Below are 21,807 nucleotides of genomic sequence, written 5' to 3' on the forward strand. Positions count from 1 at the left end.
CGTGTGCTTAGATTTAGGGCACCAGGTGGTCGAAATTTCTGGAGCCCTCCCCTACGGCGTCTCCTATAATGATATCGTGGTTTTGGGACGTGAAACGCCAACAGTAATAGTATATACATCATACCTGAAACGCCAGAGGGATAGCCGAGGAACTATAGGCAGGGATGGGAACCAGACTTTGTGCTTTTCTACCCTACACGTGGGGAAGAGAGTTTGGGACTAAAAGGAGGAGAGAATGATAGTGCCTACGGGCACTTCACAAGTAAAGAGTGCAGCGTATCTACAGTCGTGCGCCTATAGTCGGTGGCCGTCATGTACAGCGGAAGAGCTACTGTTTTGTTCATAACAATGTGGCTCAGCAACAAAAGAATCTCAATTCTGCGAATGTGACTTATCTTACCAACTAACCAATGCAAAATTGATATCTCTAATATTAGAACTGTTAGTCGCGTCTGCCCAGTTGACAATAGTAAGACCTGTACACAGCTTTCGCCTTCAGGTGGTCAGTCACCAAGGGCGCTAAAGTTCATGTAACACAGGGATAACAAAAAAAAAGAAACATCGCGATAACAAAAGTAAATGTTCTCTGCCTCTAATGCTAAGGAACCTTGAGGAATTCTGTCTTGATATCTCATATCATGATATCTTGATATCTTGATAGACTCAGAGACAGACATTAAACAGTGTCGTTTATCGTATTATTGTTCTTTTTTTCTCTTCTCTCTTCTTTTTTGTAACATCTCTTTTTTATCATCTTTCATATTCCCCTTACCCCCTTCCCCAGCACAGGGTAGCCAGCCGGTCTGAGAACTGGCTAACCTCCCTGTCCTTCCGTTTTTAGGGGCGGAGCTCCTCTTAGTCTAACCTTGTCACGTCTCCGTTGTCCGGCGTAACCACCTTTGCAAACTGCCCACTACTTCGTCTTTGCAAACATCCCACTACGACCCATCACCGATCCTTTGCAAACTGCCCACTACTTCGTCTTTGCGAACATCCCACTACGATCCATCACCGATCCATTACTTCACCGACCATAAAGCCGTTATAATGAAGGGGAACGGAAGCCACCTTTGCAAACTGCCCACTACTTCGTCTTTGCAAACATCCCACTTCGACCCATCACCGATCCATCACTTCACCGACCATAAAGCCGTTATAATGAAGGGGGAACGGAAGCCACGTCTAGCTATCACTTACGATTAATAAATGTTCTTGTATAAATATATACAGTGTTTGTCACGTCTTTGATGATGTACTGGGCTATCGCTTTGATTACTGCTGGGCGAAACCACTGAAGATTTCACGGTGTAACCATGATTGCTTCAGGAGCTTCACCCAAACTCTTCATCATTCACCCGTGGATATGCTGTGATTTTTTTCTTTTCCTCCTCCTCCTCCTCCTCCTCCTCCTCCTCTGTCGTGATATGAATGACTTTCAAATAGAATAACGCACTCATCAAGCGCGACAATCATGCGCATATCGAAGGCATGGGCTCAGTACAAGCGTAGTCAGGAAGAGAACTCTAGGATTGCTGGTCACCTTTCTCTGAGACACGCAAAGAATTAGCGTACGAGATTGCATATGGAAGAACAATTGCTTGCTAGGTATACTAAGCATACGTAACCCCGCTTGCAAGCAGCACCAGCACTGGCCGCATCACTCTGTCCTTTAAATAACGCGTCACTGCGTAGCATCCGCACGGTGCTTTGCAGGCCTGGTGGGCGGCCTCTTTTATTCAGGATGTGCCATACGACGAACCTTCGACGACCAGACAAAAGGCGCTAATGATATCCATTTCGGACCTTTCTTTAGCCGCAGATAAGGGCGCTAAAAACGAATTACGTCGTAGCTCCAGACTTCGTTTATGGTGGTATTTTTTTTTCGCTTCGTGGTATTCAATTTACTGTATGTCTATTTTCCTGCTGACAACCACTGGAGCGAGCGCGGGAAGCGAAATGAAAACTGGGCGCTTACGAGAAGGAAGAGAAAGAAGCGTCGAATAAAGGTCGCCAGTAATTACCTCCTGGCAGACTCGCTCGAGTAGAAAATTGAAACTGTTTTTAGCCATGAGACCTCCTCTGAGGAAGTAATGTAGGCGGCTTCGAAAGGGCCGTCCATACGGCTCCAACGTCGGGTATAGATACCGCATGGCTCTCGAAGAGGCCCTTGAATAATGGCCCTTGAAAAGTGCCGAAAATGAGAGAGATACCTCAGTATACTGCCCTATGTTCTTGTGCTTTGAGAACAAACAAAGAGACCAATATGGTATTCTGGAACAGCGAGAAGCCTCGAAGGCCTTCGTTATCAACGCGCGCTTCTTCATGGGCCTACTCTGTTCTCTCGCGAAAGAGTCGGTATATGCTATCAGGAGTGCATGACTAGATTACCACCCTTCCGAAGTCGTCGTTGTTGTAGCAGTAGCAGCATCCTACACTGCATGGAACGCATCTATAACCGTCGCATCTATAACCGTTCGAAGAACGAACGCTGACCACATTTATATTAAAATTACAGCGGATATAAAATCGGCGTTTCGTCGTTATTGGGCCTTCAAAACTTATCCCCCGTTTCAAGTCGTTCGTAGATTGCCGTGCGCGCGGAAAGCCCGAAATGTCTCCGATATAGTAAGCGATTGTCGAATCGCGTTCTCCGAAAACCACGTGATTGATGTAGAACGCGAGCAGTCGGAACAAATGGGTCCTCGAGCGGCGTTTCAAGCCGATTGCACGGCGCTGAGGAGAAAAATGAGCACTAGAGCTGCCGCCGCGCTTCTGTTTCTGGCAAACAATCCCGTGGCGTCCGTGTTGCCTCGAATTTATTGTCTAAATCTTCTCCCTAAGCCGACAGATCACGTTTGAACAACAGTTTATTATTTTGCTGTCTCCTGTAGGTTCCTTTCTCGAAAAAATTAGAGGTAAAGATAGCACACAGAGCTGTACTATCTCTTCTTCCTGAACAGATGCCATTAAACGACACAGATGAGTTGGCTTTATGCCATAATCGAAGTATAAGTGGCATCTGTTTCACGATTCAACGTAATAAATTTGTGGCTTCGAGGCAGTCGCGGTCATATTGCGTCATCGGAGTGCATTAAAAATGGCTTCCCAACGATTTTTTTCGCACCTGCAGGTCAGTGATGAAGGCAGCCTTCGATTGACCAACATTTGGCCCGAAGCAACGAGACGTGAAACCGTTATTCGACGATGCAGTAATGAAAGCGTTTTACGCGATTTCGAAAATCCCGCGCAAGGAGTCTTCTGTGACGTCATAGGAGTGTCTCGTTACATAAACGTGTCGTGCTTCGCACATCTGTTTCCCGGCCGCTTTAGCTTTTGTTTCTTTCGGTACATCAGGCAAATAAGAGTCGATATGCAGCGTGTACAAGATAAGAAAACATGACGTCATATTATGCCATACATGTCACACAAGAAGTACAGTTGTGCTGGAGTATGGGCTTTAACGTCCCAGACCGACTCAGGCTACGGGAGGCGTCGGAGAAGATCCGGATAATTTCGCCCACCTGGGGTTCATTAACGTGCCCTGACGTCGCACAGTACACGGGCCAAGAAGAATGGTTTCAAACGCGGTGCAAGAAAAAAAGGTATTAAATGTTCGACAATTCATTAGAATAGCTCTAGAGAAGAGAAAGGCTGCTTCAGTGAGTTGATCGACCTTCGCACTCTGCGTGTTGTCAATGTACTTCTCTCACTCTCTCTCTCTCTCTCTCTCTATTTCTCCTTCTCTCTCTGTGCACCGATAAGCACGTGTTTAAATGTGCCAAATGAGCGCTCTGCAAGTTACTCACACTAGAAGTTCAACACGCCACCCCCACCCCCCCTGCACCACACACTTTGTAGATTTATCAGGCTAAGGGAGCCGATATGACGCAACACAAGACCACCTATGTGCAAGTGTTAAAAAAGACACATGGGAGACAGCGCCGCCACCCATACGTGCCTACGCAACCACACCGGCACGAAAATTGCCTGTTGTCGCAAGAGGGTTTGAAAAGGCCGGTGAAGTCATTAGACGCCTGGCACGAGCCGCCCTTTAGAGGGTCGCGCATAAACCAAGAAAGACAAATGTAAGAAATAGAAATTACAAAATAGAGGACAGGACGAACCCCTCTTGACACGGATGCAGGTCCGTTCCACCCCCTCCACCCTTTCCCCACACGAGAACCGTTATCGAAGCATCGTATAGTAAGGGCGACTCGAGAAGCTAAGGAGTAAAAAGAAAAGGCGCAAAAATTTCTGCCTCGTAGCCAACACCACAGCGAAAACAGCCACCTGATCGTAGTGGACAGTGAGGCGCCGGGCCGGAATCGGTGAAGATGTGCAAAGCACAAACAGGTAGCGCTGGTTCTGATAACCTTGGCGTTTCTGAACCGGCGATCAGGCCTAACCCCCTCACCCATCTCTCTTTTTTTTTTCGTCTTTATTTATAGCTAAGTTGTAACGGCACCTTTTGCCTAGCGGAATCGACAGGAGCTGCTGCCGCTTCGGTCGTTCGTTCAAGGACAACCCGCCGGTTCGTCAAGGCTCGCCGAGGCATCCCGAAGCGAGCAGCCAGCGACCGGGCGTGACCAGCGTCGGACAGAGCTCGTCAGATTGACCGTTACAAAGCGAGAGCCGTGGCCGCATGCCGGAAATAGCTTACTACTACAGTACCCGGAGAAAAAGACGAACTCACGGACGCTGCCGCTATGGTGCATGCTTTTCGTTCGCATTCGTGTACGAAGCACAGCACGCGACTGCAGTCGTTTGCAACCCAATAAATGTAAGCTCCACGCGCAGGTGTCGCTGTTTAACCTAGAGAAAATTTGCGCAGATGCCTCCACCAAATGCATTTGCTCATTTCCGTGACGTCAAGCACTTTTCGCGTATTTCAGGTAGGTCACTCTCCCTACTGACAAACGTTCGCCTCGCTGGTTATTGGTCGAAGAACTTGAACTTTCTGGCTAATTTCAGCAAAGATTCCTGCATAACTGTTCGCGAAAACGTAATATTTTAAGTAGGGACGACGAACCTTTAATTATTAGTACGCGTAGTGTTTACATTAGCGGCGAAAAAGTACATACGGTAACAACGGAAATCACCTAGCACGACTCTCTCGCACACATGAATGGCAGTCGCGCCGCAGTTCTGGGGGTTTATTCTTAGGCTGTGACCGACTATAGAAAAACTAGGCGGGACGCTTTGGAAATCTATAGACTACACTAGGTTTCTAGATCGATATCAAGTAGTGGTTTGTAACACGTCGGTTCAAGGGAATCCCCCAAGGCGAACCGACTTCCGGAGTCCTTGGCGGCGGCGACGGCGGCACTTGAGGAAATAAGAATACGACGTGGATCTAGCTCCCACTGGCTCGTACGTAAGAGGCACCACATTTCCCAGCCAGTCTTGAACGTTGCGCATACGAGTCGAGTCTCAACCGTTAAGCAACACTGGCCTCATCATTGTCGCTTAGGCGCTCGGCTGTTTCTCTGACGTTGGTTTCTTTCTGCTCAGTACTTTTTTCTGCTTTTCTTGTTTTAGAACTCTACATTTTGCCTTCTTACAATGCCATACTGTGGTAAGTTACGTGCACAACGTCTGAACTTCTACAACGATGTTAAACTTGTCACACAACCGTTGGCACGCTGACACTGTAGCCCCGAAGCAGCTGTAATGGAGTTGCCTGCAGTATTAGTCTTGAATTATTAAACATCCGATTACATAAAAAAGAACGACGTAGGGTAACCATTACGGTCTACTCGAGCTGTCTACCCCATTACATTCATGAACGATTTAGGAAATTATGTGGACGCGATGACACTAGGGAAATACGGAACGCAAGAAGTGGCGAGGCTGTTGGTTCACCTGAACGCTTGCAAGCCCTAAACGAAAGTATGCGCTATCCACGGCCGGGAATTTATATGGCCTGCTGTTCTATAACAAGCGGAGTGTGTAAGGGCATTTCATGTCTTCTGTATCGAACGTGCAAAGAAGTCCCACTTCGCCATCGCTACAGCGCCAAGCAGATTCTCTTAACTGCTCCAGGGTTCGTTCTCGGCTGTCGCTATTCGTAGAAAGGAACTGGACCACAAAGAAGCGATAGTGCTTGCGCCACTTCCAAATTTCCCGAAAAGCATTAACGTTAAAAAAAGGTTCTCACATTAAGCAACGACCGGTAAGCACATACAGAGTTTTCGGACACATAACGGGTCATAGTAAGGAAAGAAAAGAGAACGAAAAGGAGCGCGGACGAATCCTAATACGTCGAAAGTTTTCCTTTCTGGAAATGACATCATCTCGGAAGCACCTCAAAAGTAGAACGTTCGGAGGCCCCCCCGCAGGGCCAGCCAGCCAGCCGGCCCAGCCAGCCAGCTCGGGAAAAAGCCAGACAGTCCCGAACGGAGCCAAAAGCCAAACAAAACAGAGCCGCCGACACAGATTCGGAAACCTCCTCGTTGGACCGACGCCTCGCCCATGCGAGGGGAACACTAGCGGTGGGGAGGGGTTCTCCATATGGTCCTAAGGCATTTCGTGTCCACGTGCACCCCCTACCAACACGCCCCACCGTTTCCAGCGGGGCGGCCAGCACAGAGACCCTCGGCGGTCAACGGCGTAACATCGGGTCTGCTACTCACCGGTATGCAAGGTGACGATCAGGGCGAGCAGGGTTATCCAGACATTCATCCCGAGAGCACCGGAGCACGGCAGCTATCCACCAAAAACGCACTCCTTTGCCCGAGATGGGACCCCGCTATTGCCGACTGACTGGCGGCCTGTCCTGTTGGCCGGCCAAACAACGCGCTCTCGCTGGCTACAGGTGGTTCGGCGAGATCGCGGCAGTCGCCTGCTTGAGTGTCAGAGCATCGCACTCTCCATCCCTTCGTCCTACGCCTCTCCTTCTGCCGCCACTCACAGACACACACACACGCACGCACTCAGGGAGAGAGCAATTCACAACGGAAAGAAAAAAAAAGAAGGCAAAACTCGCAAAGGAGAGAGTGGAGGCCGCACAACGGTGGAGGAGGCGCGCACAGGTGAGAGGCAACCTGACGGCGGCGGCGGCTGCCGTCCAGGAAAGCTGCTTTGCGCGGAACCACCACCAACCACCACCGACCAGATGACGGCGTCGTTCGCTTTCGCCCGGGCGCGTTGCAACTTTTCAGTGCTGCCTTCTCGGTTGTGTCCCCTGCAGCCCCGTGAGACGACTCTGTGGGCCAGACGGAGCAAGGGGGCAACGAGCGCGCATGCGCGACCAAGCGAATGTGACCCATTTCCGTGGGACTGGCAAAAAGAAAGAGGCTCCCCTCCACCCTTCTCGCTCGACCGTTCACTGCAAGACGCCCGCCGCCGCTCCACACACTGCATCGGAGGAAAAGAAATTCGGGCGGCCGACTGGCTGGTAAGCGCCCGGTGCAGAGCCCACTACGCACACACACATACAGACATACGCCGGTCCCAGCACGTAGGCGACAGGAAAGCCCGATACAAGTTTTTCTTGCTGTTCCCACTGTTCCCAGCCACTCGAGAGGATAGCACCTTTCACGCCGCACTATACCATCCAGGTACCTTTCCATGACCTGCAAGAATCGCGTTGCCGTACACCCGACCGCGTCCTCTTCTGTACACGACGCGACGCAATGTTTCGCGAGTTTCGTCTGCGTGTGACAGCACCCTGCCGCAGTTATACCGGTATTCTCCCAGCAAACATGTAGAAAGCCTATGGGAAAACACCCTGCAGGTAAAAAGTTAGAGAACGAAGGGGTTGTTCTTAACGTAGAACGAAACGGTCGGCTGCCCAGGGTGAGACAAGGGCCTCAATATAGAGAGACGTTTTCCCTTTCATCTGCGCCGGAATGCCGCTGCTTTTGCTGCTTCTACCCCCTGTATCTGAAGGCAAATACATCGAGGTTGTCTGCGGAAGCCACACGGATGATCCAGTGTGTACCCACGGACGCCTATGCATCAGCATTACGAGCCCTGTGGCGAGGTGGTCATCTCCTTCATTCAGCGGTCCACATACCACCGTGTGCCGTTCGCACTGTTAGCCACATCAACAGTTAGTGAGTAATGTTCGTTCACGTTGAGCACTGTTTCATGAATGCGATCGTGCCTGAATTGTGATGAGCGCTTACGTTGAATCTCAGAAACAGCCATGGAACCAAGAAAGAGAGGGAGACGAAGAAAAGTAAAGGCAGGAATGTCAACCATAAACGCGTCCTCATTGCTACCCTGCACTGGAGGAAAGGGAATGAGGACAAGAAGAAAGAAAAGAGAGAACGAAGACTAAAGAAAGCGCATATCGACGCGACTATTTGCCACTGCGGTCTGCAGAAATCGCTTACTGAGCTTGAGGTCTGTATTCTTGCCATGGGGCTGGAGAAAACATCCCAGGTCAACAAAGTCAATAGTGAAACACGCTTATGTGGACAACGCACGTCGAGCTGTTCTTCAAACAGTGCACCAGTTCTCGAAGGCATTCGTAGGCGACAGTCGAATCAAAACTTACAGGTCAGGATGGCAGTCGGTTTGTGAAAACGTTCCGACGTAAGGATGGAATACGAGACATGGTGACCTTTGGCATTTCTCCGGGGAATCGATGTTACTTATCATAATGATTTCAATGGCCAAGCGCTGTAGGCAGGGCGTCGAGTATCTGTAACGCATGTCGAGCACGCGGTGGCGTCATCGCACTGAAAAACGAGTAAAGAGCTTCCAGCAGTGATAGCACTATGGCGGTGCCCACCTCATCTTTCTCTGCAGTCTTATGCGGAATATCTGCTGAGTTCAATGCTGCAGTGCCTTGAGGATCAGCGAATACGTATAAATCGCTCACATATCATTTCAGGTGAAATCTATATGTAGTTGCTTTAGATTCGTGACATTGGTGGCAGCAGGGGGGAGTCGGTGGGGAGGTGGGGGTGCTGCAACTACTTATTTCGCTAATTTCGAATACGAATCTAAGTGTCCCAAAACCCTTATTCGCAGTATAATAAATCTAGCTTTTTTCGGTTATTCCTAATGATTTACAATGACTTGTAAGAAGGAGATGGAACGCTCGTGCACGTTCCCTTGCCTTGCCCTGAAAGATTGGAAATCGCTTGATTAAAGCGCGTTATCGTCGCCATAAAACGTGGGTCCGATACCAGCTCCCGATTTAGGCCGGTCCTCACGTTCCCTACGTTCTTCGTTTTACTCCTTCGACTCGACGATGAATACACAAACTGCAAAAGCAGCATCTACTTACGTTAGCGGATGGTCAAGCCTTTCACCCGATCAAACGGTGTCACCTAGTTTTAAGCGTAGCGGCGTGACGTTTCTTTTTCTTTTGTCTTCTTTTTCGCATTTATTTAGTCGGACCCGTTTTCCTCTTTCACTTATTACGGGTTTCTAACACCACCGCTCGTTATACGTGGAAGTAACTATGTGTTGTTTGGCTTTTGTTTTTAATAAACAGAGAGAATATTTGAGCGGACGTATACCTTTCGTTTGGGACCACCCTAAGACCAGCTTCCCGTCCCTTAAGAAGACAACACCTTTTCCTCTTCTTTTTCTTGTGGAGTCTTGCTGTCCAAGCTCAGGGCGGAGAGCATTCGAGCCATCTTCACGATGAATTGCAGTACGTGTTACACTTTCGCGATAACAAAGACAAAAAAAAAAACATGGCTGATCCTTGTGTCATAAAAATCGGTATAACACGAAAGTAAAACGTGTCTTCACAGACGTAGTTGAGTGTTCGTTGTGCATTCTTTCGCCCCAAGCGCGAAGGAATGAATGCTACAGCAACAAATTGTAATGTCACGCGAAGAACAGCAAGCTGCTCGAAACTTGCAACACGCTGTTCAACCAGAAAGGACACACGGAACGAACATACACGTGATGACCGCGAACTGTCACAGTTGTAACTTATTTCTGTGTGAGCAGCGCGCTCCTTTCGCAAAAGCGGCCGCTGCAGTGAGCGAAGCGACCTTCGTGCTCTCGACGCAAACTTGCGGTGAGAGCACAAGACGTACAAACCACCGCCATCACGAGATAAGCACGCGCACAAGCGACCACGCCCTGTAGAGGCGCGCGGTCATCCGCGTGGGGCGACAACCTTTAAAGTGCGCTCTTCGAGCCCTTCGCGCTATCTCGCTAGTGATAAAGAAAACACACTGATGTACCACTGATCTCAGAGTACCACCACCGGCAAATGGTGTATATAAATAGCTCGCCGTTAGCATGGCAAAGAACGTTCCGTCTGTGGCCGAATCGTTTCGCACCGCGCGCTGCGGAGCGAGGGCTCGTAGGTTCGACTCCCGGGGATGGAACTTCTTCTAGCTTTTTTCTTTGCCATCTGTTAGTCTTTATATTTTACAACGTCATATCCGTGACGGAAATGCGTCAATAGAGCCGTGGTGGACCCCGGCATAAAACACTTTCGTGTTAAAAATGGGAGGCGGCTCTAATCCTTCACTTAAGTGTCTGCTAGCGGCACTGGCACGTCGGCTTTCGTGTGCCCCGGTGTATTCCTTGGCTTAACTTCGTGTTTCGTTGCGCTGCCGAAGCGGATCTCAGAGTCCACGGAGAAAGAAGCTCGTGGTTGAAATCTGCTCCACCAGATGTCGCAACGATCCCATTTGCTCACAATAAAACTATCTACTCCCTCAATGAACTCATTCAATTAATTTTTCTTAATTATACTTACAGTTGTAATTGGCCATTATCTTAAAGGACCCCTGACACCGAATTTGGAAACTCGAGATGCTTGTGTTGTTTGATAGTCCTGCATGCGGGGGCACTTCTGACCGATTATGAGTGACGAGCGTTGCCTTTAAGATATTTTAATTTGGTTTTAAAGTAAGCCTGAGTGCTCATCTGAATTTTGAACTCCTATCAACATAACCACTAGTATGACGTAGACGTAGGCCCCTTGTGACGTTGCAGAGGTAAAGCAAGTGTTCTCGACGTCACAGACAGAAATATGCACGGTACATGCACTGTGGTATATTTCGAAGCATGTTTGCTTTCCCACCTTCTCCTTCTTCGGTACGTGTCGGCAGGCAGCGTGAGCTCTCCGTGTGTGTGTTCTCCAACTGGCAGTTCAACAAGCGCGTGGCTGACGTCACCCAGTACTGAGCGCACGTCATCACGTGTGCCCCGAGGCGCGACCGCCGCGGCGCGGCGCTAGTTTCTTATCCTCTTTCGGCGCGCGTTTTGAACCTACACTAAAAATGACCACAATTAACGCTGCTAGGATTATTTAGACATCACGTTGGAGGATTTACGGTGTCATTCCGTGATTACAAGACATAGACCTACTTATTACAACATAAATGTCACTAACAAGAAATCGGCTGTCAGGGGCCCTTTAAGTAAACTGATGCTGCGATATCATCTGTATCCAATATAACTTTAAACTCGAACCAAAACCACCGATTTCGTGCCAGTTTTATTTTTTAGAAGACTTTTTTTCTGAATACTCGGAAAAGTGCTTGTCGGGTAGTGCTTGGAAGAGGAACAAGAGTCTTACTCGGTGCTAGTACCACTAAAAATAAATGAAGGAACCGGAATAGACGGCAAACTGACACCGTTCCCTCAATATCGATGGAAATGAAACTCCTTATTCAATTATTTTTTTTTCTTTTTTTTATAATGCTGATTGTTGGTTTCTTCTTTCTTACGTCTAATGCGGTTCGAAGAGAGTGCAACGAAAGCTTAACGCGATAACTTTCGACAGAGTTCGGTAAACTTCACCGCTGAGTAGTGTGTATCGTCTTCAGTTCAGCTCCTCAGCTCCACAAGCTGAGTGAAGTATCAGAGCTTCCGACAAGCTCGACAAAGCCTCTTCCCCTGCCACTTTTGCAGCAACGTAAAGAGAAGGAAAGAAACGTTAACACTAACAGTCCGATAATGCTGAAAATACGTAATAAAGATAGGCGCTAGCGAAGACGACGCCACCACATGGACACCGCGAAACGAGACACCGGCCAGATAACAGGCTTCCATATTTGCCAAATAGAAGACAAAAAACAGGAGTTTGGCAGGGCGGACGCGAACCTCGGACGAATGGACAGTGAATCTCCGTGACATCTATGGCCGACTTCCTGACCATTTTCGTTCGTCAACTGCATCGCGCTACTGCTCCAAGTCAGCAACGAGTTGCAAGAGACTTACAGTCTCACACATATACGTTGACGTGCAAAAAAAAAGTTCTAAAAAAATCACGAAAAGAAAAGCTAGACACGGCGAGAGGGTGGCTCTGGTTTCCAAGATTCTGTCATCGATCCGCATCATGCCGACGCTGGTCCCTTTCTTATCAGTCCGTTTTGAGTGAAAGTACCTTGCACTTGGGAAATGCATGGACTGGCTGCCACTGCTGCTGTTGCTGCTACATCACAGCGGGGGCCAGGCGACGAAGACCTCGGTGGCAATGGATGAGTGACGCGCAAAATTCGGTGTGGAATAGGAACTCGACCATCGATCGACAGGGGCGGACACTACTATATACTCGATAAACGGCGGCTCTGCACGTTTACGTCTGCTTTTACTGTTGACTCGCGGAAGCAGTGATGTCTTCCCGTCCCCATGCAACTTGGCCCACTTCTTCTCTGGTCCACGAGGGAGAAGAGACTTAAAAAATGCGACCGCTGTTATTTAATTTTCACCCGTTTTCTCTGGTCGGTTTGTTTTGTTGGACAGCTTTTAAGAATGGTTCATGCGCACTGTGATTGGTCGAGAGTCGAGTTTGTTAGCAAGCCAATTCGACAAGTAAGCAACAAAAAAAAACACTAAATGACAAATTTTATGCAGACCAATGGAAAAGCAATGCTTTCTCATGTCCACCTCGGTGGTATACAGTGTCTACGGCGCTCGGCTCTGACCAAACGGTCGCGGTGGTCGCATTTCGATGGAGGCGAAATGCTAGAGGCCCGTCTAATGTATGATTTCAGTGCACTTTAAGGAACACCAGATGGTCGAAATTTGCTCAGCCCTCCACTACGACGTGCCTCGTGATCACATAGTGGTTTTGGCACGTAAAACCCCGCAAATTATTATTAATGTTCTCTCGTTTATTTCCTTCGTTTATCACTATTTCTGTGCAAGGAGGCAAAGTGCGAGAACACCTATGTACTGTTCAGATTTAGGCGTACATTAAAGAACCCTATGTGGTAAAAACAAAAAATTAATGCAGCTTCGCCCTAGTGGTGCCAAGCCTGAAGGAAGTGCGGAGCAGGGCAGCCTTCTTTGTTTCTCTTCGGTTTTCTCTTTCTTTCCTCCTCTCTTTCTTTCTTTTTCTCTTTTTCCGTTTTCTTTCTGTCTTTTTTTCTCTTTGTTTCTATTTATTTCTTCCTCTCTATTTACTTCTTTATCTTTCTTGCTCTTTCTCTTTTTCTTCTTCTTTTTTCGCTTTCTTTCTCTCTCCTTCTATTTCTCGCTTGCTTCCTCTTTATTTTTCTATTTTTATGCGTGCTTTTGCCTGCGTTACGCCAAGCGACGACAGCATACGAGAGCCCGGGCCCCTAAAGTGCTCCGCACTTAAGATTAGTGGCCAGTCAGGGGACTATACGGCGTGCCTCATGACCTTATCGTGGTTTTGGAGCGTAAAAGTTCCATAATATTTTTTCACCTTTCTGTGACGAAAATAAACTTACGTTTCCTGAGTGCAGATTCAGAAAGAAAGAAATATAGAGTATAAAAAAAATGAAGCGCCCAGAAGCAAGAATTTCATTTGGAACAGTGAGTAAAAAAATTTAAACTCAAGTACGCTGCTGCAGGTTGACCGAGTGAAATCATTCATTTGCTACTAGCAACATCGAATGACTAAACGCTGTTGTCATCACTGTCATGACTACACAATGTTATCGCTGTACTCCTAGAAAAAAATTTTGTTTAATGTCTCCAATTTACGACAACGCAACGCCTTGTTATTTGAAGCGTTGAAAACTGAATATTGCCCTAGACTCTAGCTTCTCGTGTGGCCGGCTATTAGTATTATCGTGGAATGAAAAGAGCAATCCTTGATAATTTCGCAATCGACGCTAATGCGCATCTAATGGTTCCGTTCTATCGCGACGTGTAATCGCTTTACACAATCCTCGTAGCTCTCTCTATGATCAGAGCTTTCGCCTAAGGAAACTAGCGGCGTACGCTTTTGCGACAGGAACAACCAATGATAAATGCCAATTCTTGGCAAGTGGTTGGCTGCGATCACTCGAGATGCGCTTGTCTCACAGGACGCGAATACCGCGGGTAGTACATATATAGGCGTCCGAGTGTCAGGAATGATGACAAGTTCGACAAACATCTGTGTTCTCATCAGGTTACGTCATTCTGCTTGTCTCTTCTTCGGGAAAAATATATATTTGTTCGCATTCGCTATGCTTTTTTACTTGCACTTTTTCTTCCTTAATTTTAAACATTTGGCACGCCCTGACACCTCCCCCCCCCCCCCCCCCACACACACACAAAAAAAAAAAAATCTATCTATTCTTTTTCTTTAAGTCGATTCCATTGAGTCAGTCATAGAACTTCATTGAAAGGCCCCGCAGGCGTGTGGGACGGGCAAAATGTCCCGCCTATAGCTGACGGCTAGGAGTTCTTGAATCCTGGCGGCTTGCTCGGCCCGCTGGACAGCCCAGAGTTGAGCTTCGAGGGCAGAACAGCGCAACACAGCCTCCCAGCGCGCGCGGAGGCGATCGCTAGAGGCTGCATCTCCAGTATTGTTTGCTATTCCTCGACATTCCCATAGCATATATGTTCCACGATGGTTCTAGAATAACAGTTCTAGCATTTATCTGTCGTGCATATTTCTGTGTAAATTAGACGTGAGATCACCGGGTTCCGACAAGTTCAGGTCTGCAACCGGCGCCACTCGACAGACTGCTTTTTCCTTAGCTTTTAGTGAGGTTCGTGATTTATCTTTTAGTGATTTATCTCTGCTTCAACAACCAATCAATGAGTGCTTATTTTACCGCGGTGAAAAAAGAGTATGACAAAAGAAAGAAATACTACAAATGAAGCAGCTTGACAAAGCACGCGTTCATCTCAAGTTGCTTGTTTTCTGAGGAAAGCAAGGCGGCCACCTTGTCAGCTTCTGTTTGCACATTACGTTTATTTTTTCTTAGTATGTTCTTTTTTTTTCTTGCTAGTCGCCTCCTGTAATAGAGCAACTGCTGCCTCACTGCCTTCTCCCCTTTCTTTATTTCTCGATATCACAACTAATCAGTCATTTTCAACATTCCTACTTCCTTTACCCAGGCCTCAAATCACTCTTATACGCTTTGGCTCATCAAACTTGGAGAAGGAAATATACAACCACTGCTGCCAAACAAAGGGGTTGTTGCCGTGATAAAAACAAGTCGTCTTGTGAAAACCGTAGTTGCAGGCAATGGTGTTCCTTGTTCGCCGACTGTCGATTGCGATTGCGCTCTTGTATTCTCTTTCCTATCCGTTCTGTTCCTGCGCTATTGTAATAATAGTGGAGTTTTTTTGTGAAGCTCGCGTGTGAAGCTATAACCAGTCCGACAGCAGCATTTGTCATAGTTTCGCTGAGTACCTCGGGAAATGCACTAAAAAATTTTTTTGTTTTGTCTTGCAGCGCACAAGTGACGCTGCTAGTATCCGTGGCACTCTGTCATGCTTTCTGTCTCGTCAGAAATCCCAGTGACAGCGATTATTTATAGCCCTATAGCGCGGCACCAGCCCGGAAAACGTGGAGCGCGAAACAACGTCCCGCACCAGCCTATTTGTTAAGTTCAGCCAATCGCATTCAGAAACCGTCGAGAGCAGGAGGGCTATAAATTTTACCTGAGTTTTCTGTTTATTATCTTTTTGTCATTACTCTTCGTAGACAAAAAGGTAAGGGGAGAAAAGAAGGAGTATTGTCATGGATGATGATAATGGCTGTTAATACGATGAGAAATCACCTATATGGGGCTAAAATGTATGCATCCTTCAGTAAATGGCAATACGTGAACTGAATCTAGTAGAAGGTTACTCTACCACTGATGTTGATTCTAATCAATTTCTTCCTGCTTATCTGAGTCTCCACGCACTGTATAATTAGGTCGACAAATATTTCAGCCGACACTATAATACACGCATGTCAAGACACTCCGCAGTCGAATTCAAAACCACAGAAGCGGTCGATACACATGGAGTCAAACAATTAGTTTACGCTTACCCTCTCCGCCGCATTCCGCATTGTGTGTGATCTCGCATTCTTCGTCAAATCTTCTAGAAAAACGCTTTGCAATCATATAGAGATATCTGCACTGCCTTTCATCTATAGATTTCAGCATCCGACAGCAACGGACGGTGACAGCGTCATAGATTCTGCAATAAACTGAAAAAAAAAAACAGTGTGGAGAAAACGTGACTGCTGCTTTTGCTAAAGCTGTGTTTCTGCGCTGCCGCACGTCGAGTGCTAGCCCTCAACACCATAAAGACTGTAAAAGAGCATAAAGAGCATAAAAATGACCTAAGAGTACACTAAGTTAAAGCAAGACTAAGTGTTTTTCCCTAACAAAGGTGCACATATGGCAGTTTCCGACCACGGCGTAAGTATTTGTATATTTATTCAAAATACTTACGCATGTCGTTGTGGATTCTTGTTTCATCACTGTTTATGGCGATCTGCAGTCGTGGTGCCTGACTTACCAGTGTCACGAGACACCGACACTACGAGGTTCGTTAATTTGCGTTACTCCTTCCAAACTCACCCCCCCCCCCCCTTTCCTCAACGAGATGTATTTTTCTTTACACATGATTTCATTCGGTGATTTGACTTGAGTTCATTCAGCTTCATAACATTCTATAATGGCTTAACACATTGCTTGGCACATTGTATAATACCGTATAACACTTGTGCCAATTTTTATGTTGCATCTGCATGTGCCTGAACTACCGAAGGAAAGTTGGGCCTTCGTCAGGTCTATTCAAACACCTTTAGCCCAATCTTCCTCGGTCTGCAGTTGACCAGGCCCTGGAAAGTCTCAAGTTCCAGCGATCGCCGCTGAGGGCGAAAAAATCAACCGAGGCGAGTTCCATCGAGATGCGCGCATAGTGGAACTACTAACTCCTCTTTTAGAGGTCGGCTATCTTAGTTTCCACTTTCCCTGCTAGGGGCGCTAAACCAATCAAATCTTTCACTTTAAGAAATTGTTTTGCGCAAGCCAATCAATTATTCAAACATGTTATTTTGCTTTGGACAATTAGACAGTTAATTATATTTAGATTTAATTTGTGTAGCTGCTTTTATTGGAAGTGTGAACGTTTCAAGACTTGAGTGATGACTAACTGGGCCAAAATCCAATTTGTATCCATCTTTATTGTGGCCGTTGGCCTTCAAATTGTTCGACGACAACATAAATGTGAAGCAGCTTTCGCTTTATTTCGCAAACGTCTTTTAATCTTTACAGTAGTAGTCGCTCACTCAGTTTACCGGCGAATTTAGGAATGCCGCAGCGATCGAGATCGAGGGGCGAATTTATTAGGTTCGTTCCACCCGTTAAATAGTTTTTCATCCATATAAATTTAATATATTCATTGTTTTTTTTTTTTTGGAGAATTTCGTGCTGAAACCATGGTGCGATTATGAGGCGCATCATAGTGGGTACTCTTCATGAGTTTTGGCCACCTGGGGTTCTTTAATGTGCACCTTAATTTAAGTACAAGGGTGTTCTCGCATTTCGCACCCCACCGAAATGCCCATCGCGGTGGCCGCATTTGTTTGTCGCCTAGTTTTTCTAGGCTGCAAATCAAAACAAATACGGCCGTCGTGGAGGAAATCACACCCACGTCCTCGCATTTACCAGCGCGGCACTCCACGGATGGTAGAAACTTGTCAAGCAACGAGCCAGTAGTTTGTTAGGAAAATCCGGATTCGGGTGGTTTCACAACGTGAAGTTGAGCGAAGGCAGCCAATGAGTTCTGCGCTGCAAGCTATCGTATCTCCCTCCGCAAAGCTACCGGCCAGGTGATGTCCCGAAGAGGCTGCATAAAATCGGCACGATGAAATAGGGAAATTATTATGGTGTACACGAGCGTATACGTACGTTTCGTAACGTCAGGTCTTCTTGCTTGTGCGTTCGTGCTTTATAAGCCACTATACTTCACGATGTAACCGCGTTGCTTGCTTGTGTGAACGCTGAGTGGTGCATTTTGTCCTGTAATGATTTATGAATTTGTAATAAAACATTATCCAGCTTATTCGTCATTGCCGTTGTGTGCGTTAATGCCAGTTGATGCTTTGGCGTCTCCTGGCACCTTCGCAGCATTTCACACAGTTGGGGCTGAATACACGGACTACACACGAAAGACAGTTCAGAAGATTCATTACGACACGCGCAGGGCTCGGTAATTGAATAAAACGTGGCATATACATTTATTAGATGGTGATGGTGGTGGTAGTGGTTTGAAGAGGAAAAGGCGCCTAATTTCTGCAGCCCGGTTATTAGATGCGAAAGCATCTTATGCATCTTATGCCCGCAGTGCCCGTTCTGCGGTGTCCGCACCCATACTGCGCATGCACCAACTCTCCCCCCTCTCCTCGCGTGAGCACGAGGAGGTGGGGTGGAGGAGGCGGCGTGAGCGCTGCCTCAAGCTGCCTCCGCTTCGTTTCTCCTCTCCCGTTTTTCTCTCTCCGCCACAGCTGTGCGCTCGTATATAATGCGGCGCGCGCTCGCTCCCGTTGCACTCTTCTTCCCAACGGCGCTATGGACGCTCGCGAAGCTGAACGTGAACGGCAACGCTGGAAAGCAAAATTCGAAGCTGTGAGGCTGCGAAAGCGCGCGTTCGCTGTGCTTCCATCATTCTCTCTCTCTGTGCAACGGTGTGCGAAACGCCATGAACAACGTCAACGTCGGCGCTATACTCGCGGACAACTTTCCTTGGCAATGAAGCGAAGGCTACAGAGCCACAATGCACGTATCCTACCGCTAATGAATGTAGTCCCACAATTGCGTCCGTATTTTCTGCGTGAGATATATAAAATACTCCTTCATTTTCTACATGTAGCTTTTTGAGACGGAACGCAGCGCACACAAGCGAGATATTTGTATTTCTTTTACTTTATACGATGTCACTTTGCGTTTTTGCGGGCGTGAAAAAGTCGCGCCTTTTACCCGTTCCTTAGACGCTAAGCAGCGTTTGCGTCGAAATGCAGCGCTAGCCATCACTTTCCACGGCATTACGAGACGCGCGCCAAACCGGACTACTTCGCGTAGCAGTACATGTGCAGACGCTCAGCCCCCGTAGTGTTCCCTTCATTGCCAAGAAAAGTTGTCCGCGAGTATAGTTGCAGCGGCAGTGCCACCGCCGCGGAGCAGAGGAAGGCTCGGGAAGCCGAACGTAAACGTCAGCATCGGCAAGCGGTAATTGAAACGCCTCGACAACCACCGTCTCATAAGTCACATAAGAGAAACGGAAACTGGATGCGCACCCGCCGCGATGCCTTCGCATCCCACCACGGTTGCCCGTAGGGGGAGGTGATTTGTCATTTGAAACGACACAACCAACACGACATTCATGTAGGACTGTCACGTTTTTCTTTTCGACGAGCATGGGCAACCGGAGCGCACTGCAACGCAGCCAACAACGAGAAGCGGCAGCCATATTGCATAATACCCATTTCCGTTTCCGTTTGTACAGTGCCATCTTTTGGTCGGCTACTTTAGTTCACAACGCCACCGCTACCCTTATTTCCGTTGCACTGCCAAATGTAGTTTCTCGTCTCTAGATGGCTGTATCGGTGTTCTGTGAGTGAACTCTGTGAACCGAAATAAAGCTTTTTTGTATTTTTTAGATGTGAAGCATTTATAGCGGAGTTCAATCCGGTGGTGGTGGTGGTGTGCGGCGTGACCACCCTTACTGCGCATCCGCAAACCTTCTCCACTTCCCCTCTCCACTCCCTCTCTCACCTTTCCCTCTCCGCATCACCTCTCCCCTTCACTTTCCCCCTTCCCTTCCCCCCCTCATTTCCCTTTCCCAACCCCTCTCCTCTCATCCTCTCCCCTTCCATCTCTCCTCCTCCCCTTTCTCCTCCCCCTTTCCCCCTCTCCACACCACATTTCCCCTCCACTTCCCTTTCCCCTCACACTTCCCTTTCCCCTCCCTCTCACCATTCCCCTCACCACTTCCCCTCTCCCCTTTCCCCCTCACCACTCTACCTCTGAAACGCGGGCTCTACATGCCGAAACACTGCTTCGCATCGCCTCATGGTCCCCTTTAGCGGGAGATGGTGTGATTTTTGTATTTGTATATGATGACAGTCAAAGCAAACTAAGTGAATGCTCAGTTATTTCGTGAATTTTACAGCAGTCATAGTTAATTAGTGAACGTTTCACGGCAAAATAGGCATGCCTAATGGCTTTCGCCTTCGAGTCGTACTAGGCGAACGCATGATTGAGCCTGTGAGTTTATTTGTTTATTTATTTAATACTTTCAATATTCTAAGGCTTCAAAAAAGGAAGTGGTCAGCAAAAACAGAGAAGTACAAGTTATTAGTTGCTAATCAGTCGGCTCAAATTTTTGACAACAGATTTAAACGCGAAAGCCCATGGCATGCTGACGACGGCGGGGGGCAGTCGGTTACATTCTTTGGCATGAATGAATCAGAAAACACGTTAGTAAGGGCAAAAAAAAATGTCGCCCGCATCTTCCCACGGGGGGATCTTGAGTAAATGCGTCGCAGAGTGGTGGGGGTATCGCATGAATGTTGCGTAATTGGGTTTCGCAGAAGCGTCGCGCTGCCCGAGTGATGGATCCGCTGCTCGACGTTCACGAACGGTTGCTGCTTCTCGAGCACGACGTTCAGGATCCACAGCCCGTCGTTGCCGTTTCGCAGTTGCTTCTCGTTCCCCGAGTGAAGGATCTGCAGCCCGTCGTTGCCGTCTCGCAGCAGCTTCTCGTGCATGAAGTTCCGGGTCCGCAGCTCCCTTCAAACGCTTGCGTTCAGCGTCGTATGCTCGTCTCTTCGCAGCCTTGTCTTCTGTGTTGCTTGCTGTTGTTGACGCCGACGACGGTGAGGGTGGGGTAACGTTGCCTTCAACGAGTGGTGGGACGCTGATTGAAGGTACTGTTGCTGCCATCGCATCTACTCGAGTCAAGCAGAGCGTCAAGTCAAGCGAAAGCCAAGTAAAGACGCCCTTCACTGAATTCCGAACGCGCACTCCGCCGCTTATTTACACACCGCCCGCGTTCGAGGGAGAGGAGGGAGGGAGGGAGAGGACAGGCCTGCTGCCGGCACGAGACGAGCCGAGCATGCGAGGGAGGGAGAAGAGAGGCTTGCTGCCGGCACGAGATGAGCCGAGCATGCGCAGTGGGGGTGTGGACGGTGGCCGACGCCGCAGGTGCGACTAAGAAATGCTCCGCATTTAAAAGGGACCCCACCTTTTGACGGCGGCTAGTAAAACAAGACAAATGAGAGGTTCACTAAGACGTTCAAGCAAAAAACATTCCAAAAAATGATATATGAAGCACTTTACATCGAAGGGAGTGGTTGGCAAGTTGAAGAATGGCCTTCCTTCATGGTACAGTTGAAAGCCGGGAATAGCTGGACTCTATGAAACCCGTATTACAGTTTTATACTGACTCTAGTCACTAATATGAATATTTTTACATGGAGAACCTAATTATTTGCTACCAGTGGTCTCAGCGGTTATAATGGGCATCGTTTGTTGCACTGACATGGATTAATTACATAGCGCCAAAAGGTGCCGCACAACTCAACTGCCCAATACGCAAGTGTAAAGGAAATGGTGTTTCCGCGAGTACAATGCACCTCCTTGGTACAATGTGCTTCCGGCAAGGAACTATCCCACCTTGTCCGGA

General features: G+C 47.9%; 1 protein-coding gene across 1 annotated transcript in view; it reads right to left on the reverse strand.

Moving 5' to 3' along the window:
• The window catches only part of LOC119394085 (uncharacterized), a 126,072-nt gene extending 118,891 nt beyond the window's left edge, over nt 1–7,181 (reverse strand). Inside the window, exon 1 of the mRNA XM_037661317.2 lies at nt 6,633–7,181. Coding sequence (XP_037517245.1) covers nt 6,633–6,681 — 49 coding nt within the window. The 5' untranslated portion in view covers nt 6,682–7,181. The remainder of the gene's footprint in view (nt 1–6,632) is intronic.
• Between the last annotated feature and the right edge of the window lie 14,626 nt (nt 7,182–21,807).

This window comes from Rhipicephalus sanguineus, chromosome 5 (genome assembly GCF_013339695.2).
Source record: "Rhipicephalus sanguineus isolate Rsan-2018 chromosome 5, BIME_Rsan_1.4, whole genome shotgun sequence".
NCBI lineage: Eukaryota > Metazoa > Arthropoda > Arachnida > Ixodida > Ixodidae > Rhipicephalus > Rhipicephalus sanguineus.